At 54.9% G+C, this 20,541-nt stretch overlaps 1 protein-coding gene across 8 annotated transcripts; it reads right to left on the bottom strand.

Moving 5' to 3' along the window:
* Positions 1-611: 611 nt before the first annotated feature.
* Positions 612-19,953, bottom strand: Blacat1 (BLACAT1 overlapping LEMD1 locus). Of its 8 annotated transcripts, XM_052736888.1 has the most exons (3): positions 19,176-19,577; positions 10,746-10,866; positions 612-5,850 (listed from the first exon to the last, which is right to left on the bottom strand). In XM_052736888.1, the coding sequence occupies exon 3, from the start codon at positions 5,814-5,816 to the stop codon at positions 5,715-5,717; it is 102 nt and encodes a 33-aa protein (XP_052592848.1). In that variant the 5' UTR covers positions 5,817-5,850; positions 10,746-10,866; positions 19,176-19,577; the 3' UTR covers positions 612-5,714. The 8 variants fall into 8 exon arrangements, with proteins under 8 accessions (XP_052592848.1, XP_052592853.1, XP_052592849.1 ...); XM_052736893.1 differs by lacking the exons at positions 10,746-10,866; positions 19,176-19,577 and adding an exon at positions 19,595-19,953; XM_052736889.1 differs by lacking the exon at positions 10,746-10,866 and having other exon boundaries at positions 19,176-19,576.
* Between the last annotated feature and the right edge of the window lie 588 nt (positions 19,954-20,541).

Below are 20,541 nucleotides of genomic sequence, written 5' to 3'. Positions count from 1 at the left end.
GGCTCAGGCTCTCTATCCCTTCTTAGGGCCCCATTTCTTCACAGTAGTAGAATCTCTGCACTGGCCCCTCAATCCAAGTGGACTCACAATGCAATAATTCTTTTTTACAGCTCTATTGACACACAATTCATACCGCCTGGTAACCTTTGTTATGAATGTGCCTCCATCTTTCTTTCCTTGCAAGACTGACAGTCGTGCATCCTGTCAATAGTTCTGAGAAGCCCAAGTAAAGATCTTTAGTTTATATTGAAGTAGCTGTAAGCCGTGAGATCCTAGTGCAAGTCTAAACCACGGCCCCTTTGCCCACGCTTTCCAGCACCAGTCAGTGTGACCCACTAGTTCCCTGAGATGCTAGGAGGCAGGAGGCTGGCTTTCCCTCAGTTTACAGATAGTACAAATAAGGCTCAGCGTACCCGAGCCTCAGGTGTCCCCCAGCGCTCCCCCAGCCCTCATCACCTGTGTATACATCCCTGACTTTGCTACCCAGCTCCGTTCTCCCTCCTCTCAGATCGGCAGAGACACGTTTGACTTCTGCTGCTGTGTATTGTAGTGTGAAGCCAACGCAGATGCCCCACATGCCTCGACAACATAATTCACTCGCTGCAAAGGGACGTAATAAAGTGTGTTTATTACAGCAATTATCGGCGCAGAATCTGCCAGCATGCTTTCCAGTGGCAACCAGAAAAGTGCTTACTCCAGATGCAGAGATGTCGGAAACCGTGCAGCTAGGGCCAAAATGAAACCAACGAGGCTTGGTAAATGGGTCTCAGTCACCCTAGGAAAAAGAACCGTTCAGGAGTCAACTCAACCGAAGCAGAGGTTAACAAGATGTAGATTGCGCAGATTGCGGTCCGTTGGATTAAGATCTGGACCTGTTTCCAGGATCAAGGTATTGGGGTCATACAAAGAATGTACCCCAAAACCCAGGCACCCCACATGCTGAGTTCACATCTCACCGACTGACATAGGAGCATATAGATGGAGACCATTAGCACCAATGATTCTCAGGGATTCCCTGCCACTGTGGTGGAATTCGGGACACAGGAAGACAATCAGAGGCGTTGGAGGAGAGGCAGAACAGGTAAGAAAACCTCTCACTAAATGCTGCCTTCAAGAACATCATTACGCTACAGGGTAAAGATACAGCTCAGCAGGAGAACACTTGTCTAGTGGTCCTGAGGCCTTGGGCTTCGTCCCCAGCACCTTGCAGGGCTATGGAAGAGGAACCTCGATTTCCTGAAGGGAATATGGCTAAATTAGAGGGAGTCTGCTTTCTAGCCTGGGGAGTATACGCTGTCTTGCTTTGGGCAAAATGACTAGACAAATGCATTTGTCCTAGCTCTTTGGTAGAGGGACAGAAGGGAAGTCATTTAAATTCCACAGCAACATCAAGTTATCTGACTGCTGTAACCAGCCAAGCAGAGTTCTTCATATATTGCTTGTGCCAACAGGAGAGTCCTCGGAACACTGGGTGTCCCCAACAGAGGCAGCAGTGTGTGTTTTGGCTCACTGAGGAGACATACGGATGGTGGTCATCCAGGTTGACCATGGTTCTGACCTCCCAGAAAACACAAAACTGGTTATTGAAGCCAGCAAACCAAATAGGTCCCCTTGGTTAAGGGATGACTTAAATGTGCCCCCCCTCCCCTCAACATTCCTTTCCCTCCTCGGGCCTCTTCGAGAAGGTGCTCCGCTGAGGGGTGAGGGCAGAAGGCAGCTGGGCTCTCTGGAACAGAGAAAGTCAGAGCTTTGAGCATCATGAACAACAGGATAAAAATAGCAGCGTTGCCATGGCAAGGGAGGCTGGGAGAGTCCTGAGGATGTGTCTAGGTCCTGCCATCTCCCCCGCTGGCATCCCTCCCGCCCCTCAGATGGAATGCAGGAATGAAGGGAGGGAGGAGAGAGGCCGCCCCAGCAGCGAAGGGGGCTGACCAGAAGCCCACTGGGAAAAGCCGTGGCCTTCAGAGCCTGGGTGCTTCTGCCAGAGCCCAGACTGCCCATGTTACAGGGCCCCTGCTACTGAAATGTCTTCTTTGGTGTAAGGCTGTTCTGAGCAGCTCCTAGTTCACCCTCCCTGTGGATGGTCTGCTTTCCATGTGAGGTTCTAACCCCACAGGAATCTAGAAAAGGGGCCTATGCTGCAACTCCAGCATGGTGAGCACTAACTACTCCAGAGCTGGCCTGGGGGACTAGAGGGTTTGTTCTGACAAGCCAGGCACCTAGTCCTGGATCGTTTAGCGACATGTACTTTGAAGCTTTTAGGAGCAGGTGGTGATGGCTACGATTGTTCTTCCTGTGTGTTGAAGATACAGCAGGGTCATTCCTAGGGAAGACTCTACTTCTTCGTTCTTGGGGGGCTGTCAGGGACAGCAGTAACCTTCAGGATGAGTGAAGAGCAGCAGCTAGGAGACCACTGAATGCAGAGGTCCGGACTCCCTCTCCCGGTGAAGCTGGGAACCAAGGGTCCATCTCCAAGTTTCAGCCATGTCTGGCTACATCCAATACAAGGTGCTCTTCATGTTGGGTAGGGAAGGCAGGTGTGGGACTCATCCGTGGGAGAGAGGAAGCAGTTTCTGTGGTCAGGAGTCAGTGGAGGAACCCCAGGGGAAGCGGGGAAAACTGTTCCCCACACAAAGGGCACCAGTGCCTCCTCTCCTACCCACTGCTGTGCAAATCCGGCCTGAGGGGCGGCGGGCGGGGGGGGGGAGGATGGCTCCATCATCTTAGAGATGGGCCATGGGCAGCGACCCAAAGTGAACTCAAGCAGATGTTAGGCCCTTCTGAATCTCTTCAGTATGTGTGCCGTAGGAGCACAAAGATGGTAACAGTCGTGGCCTACACAGGGCCTGGTGTCCCAGCCCTCACTGGAGGAACATTCTAGAAGAAGCTGTGGCTGGGGCTTTCCCTCACACTTCAACACTTCTTAGATCTGCCTGTGACTCCAACCCGCCCTCTTCACTATGCTGTCCTCAGAACACATCCCCTGGGGCACAGGACACCTGACACCCCACAAAGCCTGAACTCAAGAGTACATCGGTGCAGTCCCTTCTATCCTTGAAGAACCAGTCCCGGAAATAAGGCCTGACTCATCCAAGGTCACAGGATCACTGGTACTCAAGCAAGGCTAGAACCCAGGAGACCGGCTTTTGGCTCAGGGCTCTTTGCATCTCATATATCTTTTTCAGTTAAATTATTGCTTTTTATTTTCATCTAAAAATTAACCATTTCTTTATATATTTCTATGGATCCATATACTACAATTCAAAATGCCTGCCTACCTCCCTTAGGAGTGGAGAATGGAAATAACATTTTAATGAACTATTTTGAACCTAAGACAAGAAGCCCTTGGGGGTCCTGGGCCAGGGTCTTAGAGGGCATTCAAGTTCTAAAAACCTCAACAGCCATTTATATACACACACTTTCCCCCGACTAGTTCCATAGCCCAAGAGGAGGAACGCAGAGCCCATCCCCTAGGGAAGATGAGCACCGTGCTGTAAGAACCGAAGGTGTGTGCACATCTGCCTCACCCTGAGAGCAGAGGGCCACCTCAGTAGAGTCTAAAAAGACCCATGGGCTGGCCTTCCCTCAGGCAGAGTGAAGGAAACACTAAGCAGAAAACACAAAATTGACTGAGCCCAGCCAGAAGCTGAATTGAGAACAGGTTTCCGGCTGCTTCCCAGATGCTGCGAGGGACAGACTCCCCATCTCCCCGAGAAAACAGTCAAAATAATAAGCGTGCGTTTGCTAGACGCTGCTACTGCCTCCTCCTCAAGCCACGCCTTCTGCGGCATGCCTACACCTCACCTCACCGGGGATGTAGGGAGCAAGGACAGCTGTCTGGGAGCAGCGGGGCTCGTACACTCCAAGAACCTTGAACCACCCAGGTTCCCACAGTAAGGGCTCGAGATATCCAATGTCTCTCCCACACCAAGGGCACTTTTGTGGGGTAAGCAGCTCTGAGCCAGCTCTCTGCCAACCCCTGGGGCTGCCTCCCTGCCAAGGGCTGTGAGCACCAGAGAGCTCACCCCCTTCTTACCCTTCCCAGACCTAAGTTCTCCATTCTCTGACCTGTCCTCTGGGTGAGCCTATGTGGTTGGGACATAACACCCAACGCCTCTTAGTATTGAGGATATGATTTCATCCTCCAGTTCCAGAGAGACTTCTCTGATTGCAGCCTGGAAGGCAGGTCGCAGCTAGCAACACTCAGGGAGGGATCTCTGCCTTCAATAGCAAAGTATGCCCCAAAAACTTTTCCGCCATCTCTGCCTCACCCAAGGACTCCACTGTCTCAGAGGAAACTGGATCTTCGCTTTGTTCCTTGTGACCCCACTGGCCTTCTCTGCAGAGGCTTGCTGTTTCCCTGAGGGAAGGGTTTGTTTAGGACTCTTTGAATATGACAGAAAATAACAGACAGTAGGTGACTCAGGTGGGAAGGAAGACGTGAGAAAAGCCAATGGAGAATAGAGAAGCCTCTTGGCTGTGCTCAGGCTCTCTCCCAAGACAACCTCGATCCCGGTGATTACGCACAAAGCCAAAGAAACAGCCCTTCCCTATTTGCTCAGAGGCCCTCACTGAGTCCAGGCCTTCCTTCATCTCGGACCCTCCTCCGGCCAGGCCTTTGTTTATCTGTTCTGTCCCAGATGGTGGTGGGAATGTGACTCCTTTCTGTGCTGAACTGTTCCCATCAGGAGAGCGGCCGGCTAGCAGACCAGAAGCTACTACAGAAAGGATGTCTATTGCTAGAGTTCGTTCTTCATTCCCAGCTCTCCCTCTAGCCCCTGAGAGGCCCGGGCACAAGGCCAAGGCCAGGGAGGAAGGGGAAGGGAGGAGAGAGGAAGGGGCAGAAAGGAAATGCTTTCTGAAGTCCTAGAGATGAATGCCGGGACACAAGACCCTGAAGCAGGAGATTGACAGCGCGCTGGGAAGATGAGGGGAAAGTCAAGGGAAGTCCTAGGGTTCCCTGATCCAAGAGTCCTCTGAAGGTGCCACATGCCAGCGTAATACCTTCTCCAGCTTCCCAAGGAGAGGAGAGGATAAGCAGGGGAGGAATGAACAAAATGGGGGCAGTGGTCCGGCCTAGATCTGGGGGACAGTCCCTGAGGGGTGTAGTACCTGGGGAGAGGTCTCCCCACATCTATGTGCTGCCAAAGAAGTGAGGACTATACGGAACTGGTGATCCAGGACCAGAACTGAGGGAAGGCTGGCCTGTGTCACCCAGAAGAGTCACCCACTGCCTGGCCCCTCAAATGTCTAACTCTGGCCCAGCTGGCCCAAGAGGATGCAGGGAGGCGACTGAGACCTTGGGGCCCCAGCAGAGACTCCATCTTGTGCTTGGAGGTAGTGTCTCAAACATCAAACTCTCCAAGGCGTTTGTAAGAACAGCTACTTCCCTCTCCCAAGGCCACATTAGCCTCATGGGAGATGTAGCCCGGAGACGTAGCCCAGAGACGAGCCTGGGAGCCTCATTCCTTGCCCCGTCTGGTGAAGAAGGCAAGTGGTGGGTCCTGGAAATCCCTTTGTGTAGCGGAGGCCTCGCTCTAGGAGCACAGAAGACTGGAAGCTAATAGGGGTGGCCATAAGAAGGCTCAAGAGGCGGATGCCCTCAGTCAGACTCCCGTTGGATGAAGACAGAAGGCACAGGCACTGAGCTCCACAACAGTGAGCAGCCTCAGGCCTGGAGCCACTGGGAGCTGACAAGGAGGCCCTGGTTCTGCTCACACCGCTGTTTCCCGCTCTCTGTGAACGTCTTCCTTCTTCCTCTTCATCTTGCAGAAGCCGTGAAGACCACAGAAACAGGCGAAAGTGAACTGGGGCATGCCCTGGGCCAGGCGGGGAATGCTCACCAGATATCTGTAGGGAAAGGCAGGGTAGGGGAGTAGGAGAGAAGCAAGAAGAGAAGCAAGCTGGGGTTATTGTTCCCAGAACCCTTGGGGCTCCCTGAGGCTGCTGCCTGTCATATCATCAAGTAAAGGAGTTCCGCCACCAAACCACAGCTTCTCGTTTCCTGCTACACGTGGAACTGGCATCACCTTAAGAGGAAGGCCAGCCGGGCAGTGATGGCGCACGCCTTTAATCCCAGCACTCAGGAGGCAGAACTCTGTGAGTTCAAGGCCAGCCTGGTCTACAAAGTGAGATCCAGGACAGGCACCAAAACTACACAGAGAAACCCAGAAACCTTGAAAAAACCCAAACCCAAAAAAAAAAAACAAAAAAAAACCAGGAAGCCCAGCTGCTACCTGTGTTGTCCCTGGCCTTCTGCCTCACCTCATCCCCAGACAGCTGCAGCTGGGGAACAGGAAGCAAGCAGGCTTAAAACAGTCTCTGGACATGCCATTTCATGCAGGTTCCAATATCACATGTGGGGTTGGGGGTGGGATGTCCACTGGACTCTTGAGATAACACATCCAACACTCCAGATGCGTTAGTTTACAGGCTGAAGAAGCCTCTACTTACATATCTAGAATGGAGTCTCAGATTCTGTCCTTCCCTAACAATCCCAAGTTGTCTGGAACTCTTAGGGACCCCTACAAGGGACACAAGGCAGCACACAATCCCTCTGATGCTGTCCTGGTCGTGTGGAAAGCAGTGAAGGCAGTGTATTTAGTTCCTGCATGGCGCAAAGGGCTGGGAGGGTGGCATACCTTTCCTTCCTCAGGTAAAAGGCCAGTCTGAGGTGAAGGTTGAGGCCAGGGTAGGCCTGAGGTGGAACACAGGAGTCTGGCCGGGGTTATGGACTCAGGCTGGGGAAGCATACTCTTTATCCACTCATTTCAATTCTCCTTGTGTTACTCATCGGCATGGTCGTCATCCCCCACCACACCCCCCTTTCACGTCTCTGCCCATCCTGTCCCTAAACAATCCTGCTGTGAGAGGGAAAGAGATGCCTTCCAGTCAGCTTGGAACAGGAAGGTAGGCATCCTACCCAGAGGTCGGGCCAGCACCACAGGCCTGCTGGGAATGGCTTCTCTCTCTAGGAAGAACACCCGGAGAAAGCTGGTGAGCAAAACCCAGTGAGGGAAGGAAGGAGGACACAGGGTTTGGAATGCAGAAGCACAAGGCACCTGCCTCCCCCTCATCTCCTGCAGAGATGGTACAGTTGGTGCCCTGCTCACTCAAGGCACACCTGTGAAGTAGCTTTCCGGTCTCTTAAGGAACCAGGCGCGACCCATGTGGTGACCGTCTGGACAGTTCCTGGGGAACTCCTTCAGGACAGACTTCCAACGTGCTTGTCCTGAACAGCTGAATGCCTGCTATGGAGCTGGTCCCGTCAGGATCCACCCCCAGTCCCGGGTAATACATCCAATCACTGTAATTGATAGGGATACTGCATTTCCAGTGACCAGCTGGATGGGCAGGAGGCCCAGCTTGAATCAGCACGGGTAGGAAGGCAGGCTGCTATTTAATAACCTGCTTTCCAGCACCACTTACACACCCACTCTGGTGGAGTATATATAGTGAGCAGAGAAGTCTCTCGGATATATATAGATAGAACCGAGACACAACTACTATATTTCTAGATCGACCGACTGCAGCAATCTCTGGATCCCCCTCATGACAAAGCAGGGGTGGGGGCCGTCCACGCAAGGTCCTATTTTTGACGCTGAGGTGGGCATTGATCTCTCTGGGCCTTGAGTCCATTTTTTTCTGAATACCGGGTGGCTAGTCAGGCCTTGACATTTACAGCCCAAACCTGAGGGAATACGTGGGCACTGGGAGTCCTACCTAGATCTGGAGGGGAGGGAGAGAGCCAGTGGGGTCCCTTGTCACCGGTAACTAATGCACACACTCCATGCTGGGGTGCAGGTGAAGGGTATTATCCAGAAAGCACTCTCAAGTCATCAGAAGAAAAAATCAGCAACGGACACACACCACAGAGGACACCACAAGGATGCCTGGGGAGGAAACCCGCTCTTGAAACGGCGTGTCGCCCCCGCCCCACGGGCCGGTCTAGCGTCTCTCAGTCCCAGGACACCAAGACCCTCTCTCTTTTCTCTTCCCCTTTAATGTCTGTTCTTGCCCAGAGTCTTTAGGGGATGATGAAAACACTAGTTTTTACACACACACACACCCCGTGGAGAAAGTCGGGGCAGGTGTAGGAGGAACAGGGTTTATGGGACACAGGAAGAGAGCCCCTTGGGAGCTGAGCTGCGATGCAGCCGCTCAGTGGGGCTCCTGGGTTCTTTGCTCCCAAAGGCAGTGAGATCAAGGCAGAGAGCCAGGCTACTCTGCCCAAATATTGACCCTCAAGTCCTCCGGCTTCTCCTTCTCATCCTTGCTAGGAGTCTCATACAGGGGTATAACCCCGGCAGCCCGGGCACAAAGGCCACTGGACTTAGTCCCCGAAGTGGGTAACGCATGGGGCAGAGAATTCCAGTCGGTGTGTCTGAGTGTTGTGGCTTCAGTCCTTCCCCCCGCCCCAGGCCCCACCAGCAGGGGCCCTTGAGAGCCCCACTGCCAAATCTCTGCACCAGTGTTCTGCCCTGGCAGGCATGCACGCCCTTCCCTGCCTGCATCCTCCACACTTGGCAGTTAAGCTTTACTTTCAACATGGGCTGGAGGCTTCCTGGAGAAGTCAGATCCCATGACCCCCCACCACCACCGACTGGGTCAGATAGATCCTGGAATACCCCGCTTCATCTATGCTCCAGTGGGAACCCCCCACTCCGTTCTCACCCAAGCCACTGTTCAAGAGTGGGTAAGGAATGGACAAATGTCCATCGAAAACTCCAAAATGAAGAGGGGGCTGACACTGGCCAATGCTCCTGTTGCTTCCCACCCCCCAACCCCACCTGGCTCTTTTTAGCTCAGTTTAGAATGGTCTGGGGTCTAATGACCAAGATGTTCCTCTGCCAAGCCTGCTTTGTGGGAGCCGAACAGAAGAGACGCCAAGTCACAGATCATCCATCCTTCCAAGCCAACGATAGACCCCCCTAGCCTCTCGACTCATCCCTGCCTGCCTTTGACCCTCACACCACATTCCCCGTCTGACCCCACTCTCCTCTGACCCTCCCACCTCAAGGGAACAATCTGAACATGTGCAGGAACCAAGGGGCAAGAAAACATTTCTAAAAGGAGGGAGGAAGCCGGGGCTTCAGGCTGGCAGAATTAAAATTCTTCAGTGTCTCTAGAATTTTGGCAATGTCCTCCATCAAAGTGGGCGGTAAGGGGGGTATATGATACTTGAGTGTTGGGACAAGCCAGGAATCTCCGACGATTGTCTCTTCCACCCCAACCCCTCATCTCCTGAGGCAGGAGGAGAGGCATTTCCAGCAAGACCCACCCCAGGTAACCAGCAGAAGTGACTCAGTGAGGAGGGGTGCCCTAAACCCCGGGGAAACAATGCAGAACCCTCCACCCCCTCCCCTGTGCCCTCCGCACCCGAGCCTCAGTAATTAAAATATGAATTCACCTTCCCTCCCAGAGCCTGCAAAGGGAAGCAGCTGCGGCTTAGGAGACCGGATTTGGGGATTAGCTCGGGCGGTGCAGCAGACACACCAGGAGAAAGGATTCAAAAGGAAGGGGGTGAACTGGGTTTTCTCCCACCTCCTCCCTCTCCTCTCCCCTCCCCAGCCATCTCCGAGCTTCACACCCACCCCTTCCCCCAAAGCCTGGCCTCCAGGTTGCTGGGAACTGTAGTCTGCAAGGCAGTGTTGATCAACAGGCAGACCCGGGGTGGGTGGCAGCACAAACTACAGATCCCAGGGCCTCTTCCCAAGGCTGCCATCCGCCAAGCTGGGCACAGGGCACTCGTCTGGAGAAGTCTGTGTTCTCCTTGGAAGTTAACCCCTTCTTGGACTGTTAGGGAAGGAGCTCCGTGGACCTGGAAGCCATGGCCTCTCTGCCTTCCGTGGCCTGTAGAGGCCGCAGTGCCTGGCCTGCAGGGACAGACAGCCTTCCCCCCTCTTAAGTGCCTTGCTTGTCTACCTAGAGAAAAAGAGGAAAAGCCCCCTCCTCAAGACTACAAGGACAGCAAAGGATTTAGCAGTGGTTCTGAGGGACTTAGAAGGAACAGTTGTTGGGAGCAAGAGTAAGACAAACAATACTCCTCAGTAATAATGTTTTTGCTCCCTGTGTAAGGGGCCCAGCAGCTTACCACTGACTCCCGGCACGGGGGAGCCAGGCACCTGATGCACACTATTCCCACCAGAAGGTGTAGTCCCCTAGAAAGAGGGAACCAGCAGTCGTCCGGATCTTCTTTGCATTTAGAAGTGAAGCTTAGCAATCAAACTCCATTTCCACTAGACACAGACAAATACCACCAGAGAAATGTACCTGTCTCAGTGTAGTTAAACATGGACCTGTCTCCCTAGGGAAGCCTCATGCTGGGTCGAGCTGATGACTGTCGGGAGACTTAGATTGCTCAGTTATGATATTTTGGGTTTCGGCTGTCTGCAGGCAGGGACAGGACAGACTGCAGGGCTGCTCTGTGAATCCTCAGGGAAAGAGGGCACGAGGCCAGCTTGCCTATTCAGAGGATCTCAACAATTACGGAGATACGCCATTGCAGATCTTCTCCAAGCCAGCCCCACCCATAGTGGCAAGGCACAAAGGCGGCTGCCGGCAAAAGGAGGCCCAAGGTTGTGATCCCAGGGCAGCGCCCAACCCCCAGCCCCAGGCCACAAGGGGGCCATCTCTCACCTTTTCCCCCAGCTCACCATTCCTTCCACTAACATTTATGTAGAGTCCTACTATGTGCCTTGCTTCACAAGAGGTAGACTCTTTGAAGCCTTTCACTTGCCCCCTACCTGGGTGCTGGGGTCTTCCTGGGCAAACTGGAAAAGGGGGTTCGTGAGACAGGCCCAGAGGCAGAGGGCAGCAGGGAGCTGACTGTTCCGCTCAAACTTTCCAGGTTGGAGGTTCCTAGAGCTGAACAAAACACCAGGCGTCTGGTCAGCGACTCCGGGAGGGGACTGGCTCAGGCTAGCCACCCCCGAGTCCTTCCACTAAGCTTAGCCAAGAGGGCAAGGAGCTTGACTGAGCCACAGCAGAACTCCAGCTGGTGTGGGCTTTCGATTTCCCTCTGTTGCTCTGATTTACCTCTCTGCCCACACTGAATAAAGGAAGTCAGTGATTGCTGAAGCGTGAGAGAACAGAGTAAAATTTAGGGCCATGCATCCCCTAGAGACCGCCAGGGACGAAGTGCTTGTGTGCTTGGTACCACCCAGACTCAGGACACTGGTTTGACTCCCATAAAGCTCCAGCAGGGGTTAAGATCAAGGTTCTTGGCACCCGACAATCTGGGTCCAATTCCCATCTCTGTTCCTTACTAGCCATATGCCCTGGGCCAGTTTTCCAGCTCCCTTATCCTTTAGATTTCCCGTCAATAAAATGGGCTAATAATAAACAGGGCTGTCTTGGAGACCAAACAGGTTAATATAAGTAAGTCGGCTAGAAGTGTGGTAACTAGGCACTTGGTAAATGCTAGTTGGGGAATGGGAGGCTCTAAATAAGACAAGGTTAAGTAACCAGGCTTCTGATTCTGAACACGCTTTAGCAGTCCATGTTAGACTGAAATGGGGAGCCCAGTGTAGGAGAAGGGGTGATTCCCTCGTCATTCCAGCCAGACTGCCCGCTTCATTTCCATCTCTGCAGTTCCCCAGGATGGCCCGGATGGACTCAGGCAGTTTTCAGAGCGCGACTAGAACCAGGCTGGTGGAGGAAGCAGGGAAGGTATTGCTCTCCAGAAGCCCAGCAGAGGGGCAAGGTAAGGACCAGAAGCTGGGGACTCAGGGTTCCAGCGCGGTACCCTGGGGAGCTACGGCCTTCCCAGGTTTATCCTGCAACATGCTGCTACCACCACCAGCAGCAGCAGCAGCAGCAGCAGCAGCAGCAGCAGCGTAGCTGGCCCGAATGCTCCCATTTCAGCCTCAAAAGAGCATCGGGACAGAGCAGCTCAGGACGTCAAGCTGGAGGAGAAATAAAAGACCAAGACTACGAAGCAGAGCGTGGCTGGACAGAGGAACAGGCCCGAGACTTTAAGGCTGAAGCCACCCCCCCGCATCTCCACTAACCCAGGCCTCAGTAGCTCCATAAGAGGGAACCCACTCCTCAGAAAGGCCTTCACGCAACCTGATGCTTCTTCCTCGCGCCTAACCCTTCAGAATGAAGGGACCAGACTCAGGGGAGGAAGTGACGCGGCCAAGATCACACAGCCTAGCCCCAAATCCACAAATACATTAGTGCTGCCGGCCCCTCCCTCTGGGGCCCTCTGGGGCCCTCTGGGGCCGGTCCTCAGTGAGTGTGGTGACGCAGGAGGAGCTTGCCCCTCACTGTAGCCCATGGCTTTTAGCCCTACATGAGTTCGGAACAGCAATCACGTAGGAATGAAAAGCCATAGGCCACAGCAGAGCTGAGGGGTCCAGGGGCAGCACTCTCAAAGAGCAGGGAACTGGGGAATCTCACACCTCCCTCCTCCCCACCCTGCCTCCCCGGGAGCCCAACCCCCCCCCCACACACACACACCATTGCATTCTCTCACCACCCCCCACCACCTGGCGGGCCCCAAGAATACTAAAGCTACGGCAGTAATGAGTTCCCAGTGTAGCCCTTCAAAGGCCCCACACAATGGCCGTCGTGGTGGGTATGGGGAGGTGCGGCTTCCTGGCCATAAAGGACCTCCTCAGATTCCTCTAATTAGCATCCAGCCCCTTCCCAGGTCCCTAACTACCCTCTCCCCTTGCAAATAAGGGCAGTCTTTTCAAGATGTCCAGGCCCCATAGTGGGCTCCTTTTTTTTTTTTTTTTTTTTTTTGGTCAGGCTTAATTAACCCTTTCCAGTACAGCAGTATGCTTTGTTTAGAGGAGGAGCAAGGGTTGCATTCCCCCCCAGTTTGGGGGTGGCTCATGCTTCCCAAACTGATGCGGGGACCTGCACCATTCCCTAAACCAGGGGTTCTCAACCTTCCTAATGCTGCGACCCTTTAACACAGTTCCTCATACCCCCCCCCGAGCCATAAAACTATTTTGTTGCCACTTTATAACTGCAATTCTGCTAGTTATGAGTCGTAATATAAGTATCTGATATGCAACCCCCAAAGGGGTCGAGACCCCGAGGTTGAGAACTGCTGCTCTAGACTTACAGGTGGGAAAGGGTCTGGGCTGAAATCCCCATCAGCTGAGGGCAGCCAGCTCTGAGCAATCCATCTGGGGAGTTGGAGGGAGGGGTCTCGGGACCCTGGGAAAAGTATGTCCTAAATGCAAGTTAATTTCCTCTTCTCTCTCCCACTGTGGGTCAGCTGTAGGCATCTGCCATGAAAGAGTGGGCCCCCAAAGGCACCTTCTCATCTAAAACCAGGAAGGCCTCAGGGGACTCAGACCTCCAGACTCAGTCTGAACCTCTCCCAGGGACCCCCAATGGGGGGAGGCCGGCCCAGATCAGAACCTGACTCTTTCAAGAAGTAGCTTGCACCCTACTTTAGCCCCAACCCCAACCTGTGCCGGGGGCGAGCAAGCTGGGGTAGCTCTCTGCAGGAGGCATGGTGAAGCAGTCCTCTCAACTGAACTCCCAGCATGCACCAACAATACACCACACACACACACACACACACACACACACACACACACACACACACACACGCACGCACACCAAACTCACCGTACCTTCATGAAGCGTCACCCAGCCTCACACCTGAAGTCACCAGCCCTCAGCTCGGTAGCCTCTCATCTCAGTCCTTTCCACTGATCCCCAGAATCCCAGCCCTGAGACCGACAGGAAGTTGTATGCTCCAGGCCAAATGTCCACAGTCCCCTCCAAGGAACAGTGGCCAGGGGCTGGGGAGGCAGGTTCACCGGGTGGGCCCCCACAGTCCCCTTTATAATTCCAGAAGAGCCACTTCCGGCCTCCCAGGCAGCTACTCACTCCTCGGCTCACTCCAAGCTCCGGGCCTGGCCCAGGCCTCCTCCCTCCTCCACCCACTCTTGGCCAGGCCTAGCTGTGCCCAACTTGCCTTGACTCTCTGGTGACCCGCCTCTCCCCCAGCAGACTGGTGGGGGCGGGCGGGCAGTGGGCGGGCAGTCAGGTATTTCTTCAATTCCGACTTGGACCTGGGTTAACAAAGGTCTCATTGAGCCTCTGGCTGTCTGGTCGGCGAAGCACAAACCTCTTGTATCTCCTTGCTTTTGATCTCACTCCTCTGAACCAGCCGAGTATTACTCACATCCCCTGCCGGGCTATTGGTGTGGAGGGGCTGTTTGGTCCCCCCCCCTCCTCTGCCATCTCCTTTTTCTCCTTCCGTCCCCTGCCACTCCTCTCCAGCTTTCTTTCTTTCTTTTTTTTTAATGGTTTAATTTTTGGCAGGAGACCTGAGGCAGCTCCCTGCAGCCCCCGACCCCGCCCCACCCCCTGCCTCTTTTCACTCCTCACCATACACCCGGTTCCCACTTATTCCCCTGCCTCAGAAAACCCGGGTCAGCACCGGTCAACCCTGTTCCTTCTTCAGACAGCTCAAGTGTGGCCTCCAACTCCTGGACATCATAGTCGGTCCTGACTGCCAGACCCAGCACACCCAGCAAACCCCAAGAAAGTTCTGGAATGGGGGTACTCCCTAAGCTATTTCTAGGACCAAAGGGCTAGCGGGGCTGGAGTGGTGGTGACAGCCATTTGGTCTCAGGCTCTGGCCCGGCTGGACCTCACCTGAAATACGGAGGAAGGACAGGCAGGTCAAGTGGGTCCCACCTCCCTTGGCCAGGAAAACCCTGAGTCCTCGGGTCTGTTTTCCGCCCCCAAGGCAGTACAAGGCCACAGTTCTGTGACAACCCAGGGATTCAACCTTTCACACAGGTGCCATTTCCACCCTCTGATCCACCCCTAAACCTACGGCTCTGCTAGTGGTGGGGGCCTGAGCCCGGGTTCCCAAAGGCACATTCTTTGTACCTAGGGGCCTCTGTCAGGGCCACGGCATCTTCTCTCTGTCCCATCACAGCCTCTGGTCTGCCTCTCCAGCGTTCTAAGAATTTCCAGGAAATGACTCAAGAGCCTGAACCCGGGGCTGGGGAGAAGGCTCAGTAGTTAAAGCTGTTCATCACCAAGTCTAGAGTTTGGTCTCCAGGTCGTCCTCTGACCTCCACATGTACGCTAGGGATCACATGTCCACACACATACACGCTCACCAAATAAATAAATGTAATTTTTAAAGTTCTGCATCCTGTCTCCGTCACCTCTCTGCAACCTTAGGCGGAGAGCGTCTTCTCTGCGGGAGCTCTCAGGTGTGCTACTCTGCCAAGCTCAGGACTGGGGAAAGTTGTCCCAACAGAGGCCCCATTCTTCCTGTGGCTGGCTCTCAGTCCCTCATGACTCCACACATTCTTGGGCCTCTGATGAGAAGCTGAGACATCGGCTTTGCCCTGCCCTTGGCAGTGTAACACTGTGGCCTGCGGCAGGTGCTGGGGGGAGGGCGGGCAGGGGCCAAAAGAAGGCAGGAAAGAGAAAAGAGATGAGGGCCAAGGGCAGGAGGCGGGATGGGTGGAGAAAATGGTAGCGCTGGAACAGAATCACTGTTCTGCGGAATCACTGAGGGACACTGCGGGGGATGGAGGGGAAGGTACGTGGAAATGTTAGACCATCTTCCACAGGCAAGAGGAACGCCTCCTTTTTGAGTGGAAACTCTCGTGCACGCACCCACCGTCTATTAATTACGCCCAGTAATGTTAACACTACAGTTACAGCTAAGAAAACTGAGGCTTTCTGGGGACTTTTTTTCTCTTTTGCTAGAGGGGTGTGTGATAGGGGAAGAGGGGAAGGGGAGAGGGGGGGAGGGGGAAAGAGGAAAACACGTGAAAGGATGGGATGCTGAAGCTGAGAGCTGAAGGGCACTAGGGAGAGCCAGGGAAGCAGAAGAGTGAGGGAGCCTGTGTAGACTGAGGAAGAGGGCCCAGCATACAGGCCTCAAATGTCCCTGACCCCTGGCCATTCCCTCAGGAGCCCACTGCCTGTTGGGAAAGCAGACACTGAGGGCAGGTGAGGCGCCCTTTCCTCACAAACTCTGCACGAACTGGAGAACCCAGGTCGAGCTAGAACTGAAGCCTGATTCGCTGGGAGAATGCTAGCTCTTTAGGAATTACCTCTCATAAATAACACTTCCCTTCAAGGGCCTCAGGCTACTTCTGGGTCTTGGACTTATGATGGTTCCAACTAAAGATAAGCCAAGCAGAGCAGGCCTCTCAAAGGAGAGAGGTGGGGATGTGCCAATAAAACACCCGCTCTCCACAAGAGAGAAGGGCCAGGGACAGACTGGGCTTAGCCCAAGGATAGTAGAATGGCACCCTTCCCACAGTGGGTGGCGACTCAGTGTTCCCAGAAACAGCCAAGCGCATGTGCATAAACATTCTCCAGATCCACACTGAACACCCAATAGGCCCATAATAAATGGGATGCTTGTGTGGAAGTCTTTCATAAGTTCAATTAACCAAACCTATGGTCCCATCAAGATTCAAGAGTCCACAATAGAACTAATTCTCCGAGGTTATTCTCAACCTATGTGTCTTCTGGGGGTACTTTGGGCCCAGGAGACCTGCCTCCTCCGCCCATGGTGGCAGAGCAATGGGACATTGGGACTTGCTGTCACCAGCCTGCGTGCTTGTAGGTCCCAGGCTGTGGGATGTGATGAGGAGCAATATAGCAATCCGATTCCACCCACCATGGTGGGAGGCATTGCTGAAGGTTCAAAGGATCCTCAAGAGATTCAATCTGTTGCCTCTGCTCCAAATAGACCTCCCAATTTGGAACTGTGCTTGGGATGGATCTGTGAGTACAGCCTTGGCCCAGCACAGACCCAGACTAGGTCCTGAAGGACCTGTAGGCTCCTATACACTGTCCTCCAGACCAGAACCAGATCAGGAATTACCAGAGGACAGCATGGCCTCCCTCTCCCTAGGCCTAGACTAGGTAGCCTTTCCCATGGTTGGAGTCCGACATGCACACCCTCCATTTCTACCCCAGCTCAGGTTCTCTCTCACCAACACTTTGAGAGCCCCCCCCACCACCGGCGGAGGCGGATGCTCATCCATTGAACAGGAAATCACAGTGAAGTCAGGCATAAATTTTCTTTTGCCCAGGGGCTTCTCCAGTTGACCTTTTCTGAACATTTTCAGGCAAAGAGAGGCAACTTCTAACCTAGCAGGTCCTTGAGATCTTGGAGAAGGGGGGAGAGGAAGAGGAGGAGGAGGAGGAAGAGGAGGAGGAGGAGGCAACAGCAGCCTGATAGTAGTCTCAGGCAAATCGTAGTAGAGAAGATGGGGGACAAGTCTCCCCAACCTTGGTACCACCAGCCTCCAATCCTTACTAAGCTGTTGGCTGGGTTATAGGAGGAAGAGTACAAGAAGGAGCTTCCGTCACCGGGGTTCAAGCTCCCCAAGCACAGAAGGCAGGCTACAGTTTTGGTTCCCAGTCAGCATGCTGCTGGAGAAAAATATGGTAATGGTCCACTGGCAAATTTGCATGCAGTTTGCCTGAGAATATCATGAATAAATATCAAATGGTTCTCATCTCTGCCCAGGACTAGTGCTGCCCTTTCAGCCATGTCCCCTAATCCTCCAAAGATGATGAGGTGTATGGGGACAGCTACTCCTTCAGCGAACGTACATTAAGTATATACAATGGGTCAGACACTGTGTAAGACCTTTGGATGGGACTCATGGCTGTACCAGTGAAGGACAAGCCATGTACATGACTTTAAGGCAGAGCTGCTCTAGGTCTCTCCACCAATCAGTTTTGTGACATGACTCCAAGGGACAGGCCAGACTTGACCACACCTACTCTCGGGTCTCTGTGTCCTCCCTCATCATGCTTTTAGGAGAATGATCCTGCTTCTGAAGCCTGCATCCTGGATAGTCATATCTTTGTATGTGTGGTAAGAAGGCAGAGGCTGGAAGAAGTGCTCAGTAACCCCTTGGAGGAAGCCTGAGAAGGGGTGAGTCTAAGAGCCTGCATCTGAGACAGCCCTGATGGAACTGGGACAGTTTGGAAAGCAAAAGCTGTGTCCAGCCTTGTGCCTCAGCTGGGGCACCCTTGAAGGTCTAAGTCCACAACCTGGCACCGTGGGGACTTCTCGGAGGACAATCCCTTTCTCACAATGCAGAACCCAGTCACCAAGGAGCTGACGTCCCCTGCTAAGTTCGCCCTGAACTAAGTTGTTCGCCGGCAGAGGAAAGTACCTTTGAAAATTTAGCAGGGAAAATTAAATCAGATCAGGAGGGACGACTCTGCTAATGAAGACTGAGGGATGAACCCCGGTGCTTCCAAGGGGAGGCTGTGGAATGTTGGTTAGGAAGGAGGGCTCTCCCTCTGGCCCCCTGGCGCCCTCTCCTGATCAGTTCTGGAGAGGCAGGGGCCTTCCTTCGGGGGCACTATGCGTGTTCAGGGACCCTTTCTCAGGAAGGGGAGTATCCTCTCAAGGCTGCCTCGCTGGGCCTCTACCACAGCCAGGGTTCCTCCTCCTCCTGGGTGGCTTCTCTCCGGCCCTTGTTAGGTATGCAAGGGCCCTCAAAGGGGACGAGGGGTGGGAGGAAGCTCAGGGCTCTGAGGTCCTACCAGACCCCCAAACCACAGTGACTGGGAAGGAAGGGTTGGAGTGAGAATGAAGTCGCTGGTGTCTCCCTCCTCCCGGGTACATGTTCGCCCCACATTAGCTGGAGTTGGTTTTGCACTGGACATGGCTCCTCCCGGCCTCCTTCACAAGGGCTTCCAGGACCTCTTTCTGCTCTTGGGGTACCAGACACCGCTGTTTCTCCCCTCTAGGTGCCAAACAAATGCACAGGTGCCGCAAAGTCCTGGCCCCTGCCTCAGTCACAGCCCCTTCTTCACCGCATTCCACCACGCAGCAGCGAAGGGGCGAGGGAAGCTTTCACTCAGAGTGGCTTTCAGGGGAGGCAGACTCAGCTTCGGAGAGCGAGCCCCCTCACATTCCCTCCTGAAGCCCACTAACTGTGAAATCCTTTAGAAGGAACAAAGGCAACCGAGCCTGGGTGGGGGGCTTCCTCTCTGCCTAGCCAGGGCAGGGGTTGGCACAGGCAGCAGCGGGTCAGCTCTGGCTTTCAGGTGAGCCTTGCCGGAGGTGGAGGGGGCCCGCCCAACCCAAAGCAGAGACGCCAGTCCTCGGCGGTTCCCGGCCCCCCAACCCGGCCCGCAGAGGGGTCGCCAGACTCCCAGCACTTTCTGCCTCTTTTCTGCTCAGTACTCACAGTTCGGATGCTGAGCCGGCTCCTCTCTCGCACTCACTTCCTTTGTCTCCCTCTTTCCCTCTCCCTCTCCAACCTCTCTCTTCCCTCCTCGTCTGATTCTCGGCTGTAGCTTCCAGCGGAGAAAAATAATTATTCTTCTCAATGGGTTCGCACGGGGCGCGCGCGCGTACACACACACACACACACACACACACACACACACACACACGCACACACACACTGCCCGGGTACCCAATCAATGCACAAATCTTCGGGGTCCCTTTAACCTCTGCGGATGACTCCAGGAGTTAATTATGAAGCCTATTTCGGCACGGCATAAATATGCATTAAGGGATGAAATGACAACCGACGCGCTGAACTTCAGGGAACTGGCATTTAGACAGACTTCGTCTCGCCCCCGCCCCCCTTCCCGCTCGCACCTTGGCCCCACAAACCACCTCCCAAGCCTCGCGCCCTCCGGGGCTCGCAGGGACGGTCGCCGGCTCCTCCCGGAACTCGCCGCACCCTCCGGCGCCCCCTGCGGCGGGGCAGACCCTGGCGGGCCGCTCCCTCCAGTCCTCGGCCGGCAGACCGCCGGGTCCCGGCCGGGGTGGGGTTTCCATCTGAGAGCAGCCGTGAGCTGCGTCCCGGGAAGAGCCGGAGCGGGCCGGCTACCTGCCCGCACGCCCGAGTTCTTGCGCGGGCGAGAAAGACCGCGAAGCGGGTCCGCTCTCTGCCCGCGCGGCCGCCTCGCGCCTTTGGGTCCCGACCCGCGCACACACACACACACACACACACACACACACACACACACACACACACACACACACACGCGCGCGGCCCTTGCACACGCGCGCGCACACACACACGCACCGCCTGGCGCGCATCGGCACTCCCGCGCGCGCTCACGCCCGCTCACACTCAGGCTGTAACAAAGGAAGGGGCCAGCGCTGCCTTACTTTTCTTCCGCTTCTCTTTTGCGGCCCCCTAGCCCCGGGCCGGCGCCCGGCCCACCCGCCCTCCACGCCCCCCGACGGCGGCGGGCGGCTGGCAGACGGAGCAGCGCGGCGCAGCGGCAACTTTGCGCCCGGCGGGCGGGAGACAAAAGCGGCGGCGCTGCCGGAGGCCGCGCGGCCAAGGTGTGCTCGCTAATTGTCAGGAAATGTGTGTGTGTGTGTGTGTGTGTGTGTGTGTGTGCGCGGCCCGAGCCCGCGGGCGGGGGAGGGGTGGCCGCGGGAGCGGGAGAGAGGACGAGGGGACCACCCCACCCCCAGCCCACGCCACTCGCCCGCGCCCGGCACCCGAACCGGGATTAGAGAATAAATTATCTGCTGTCTTCTCATTGGGCCGCGCTTGAGGACGCCGTCGGCGGCGCCGGGCTGGGAGC

Source organism: Peromyscus californicus, unplaced genomic scaffold (genome assembly GCF_007827085.1).
Source record: "Peromyscus californicus insignis strain IS unplaced genomic scaffold, ASM782708v3 Scaffold_14__1_contigs__length_90479793_seg_2, whole genome shotgun sequence".
Classification (NCBI taxonomy): domain Eukaryota; kingdom Metazoa; phylum Chordata; class Mammalia; order Rodentia; family Cricetidae; genus Peromyscus; species Peromyscus californicus.
Note: the sequence above shows the minus strand (reverse complement) of the source record. Positions and strands in the feature narration are given on the sequence as shown.

Bases quoted from the DNA above. Each gene is read 5' to 3' on its own strand.
- Blacat1 (XM_052736893.1), bottom strand. From the start codon at position 5,816: ATGCCCCAGTTCACTTTCGCCTGTTTCTGTGGTCTTCACGGCTTCTGC.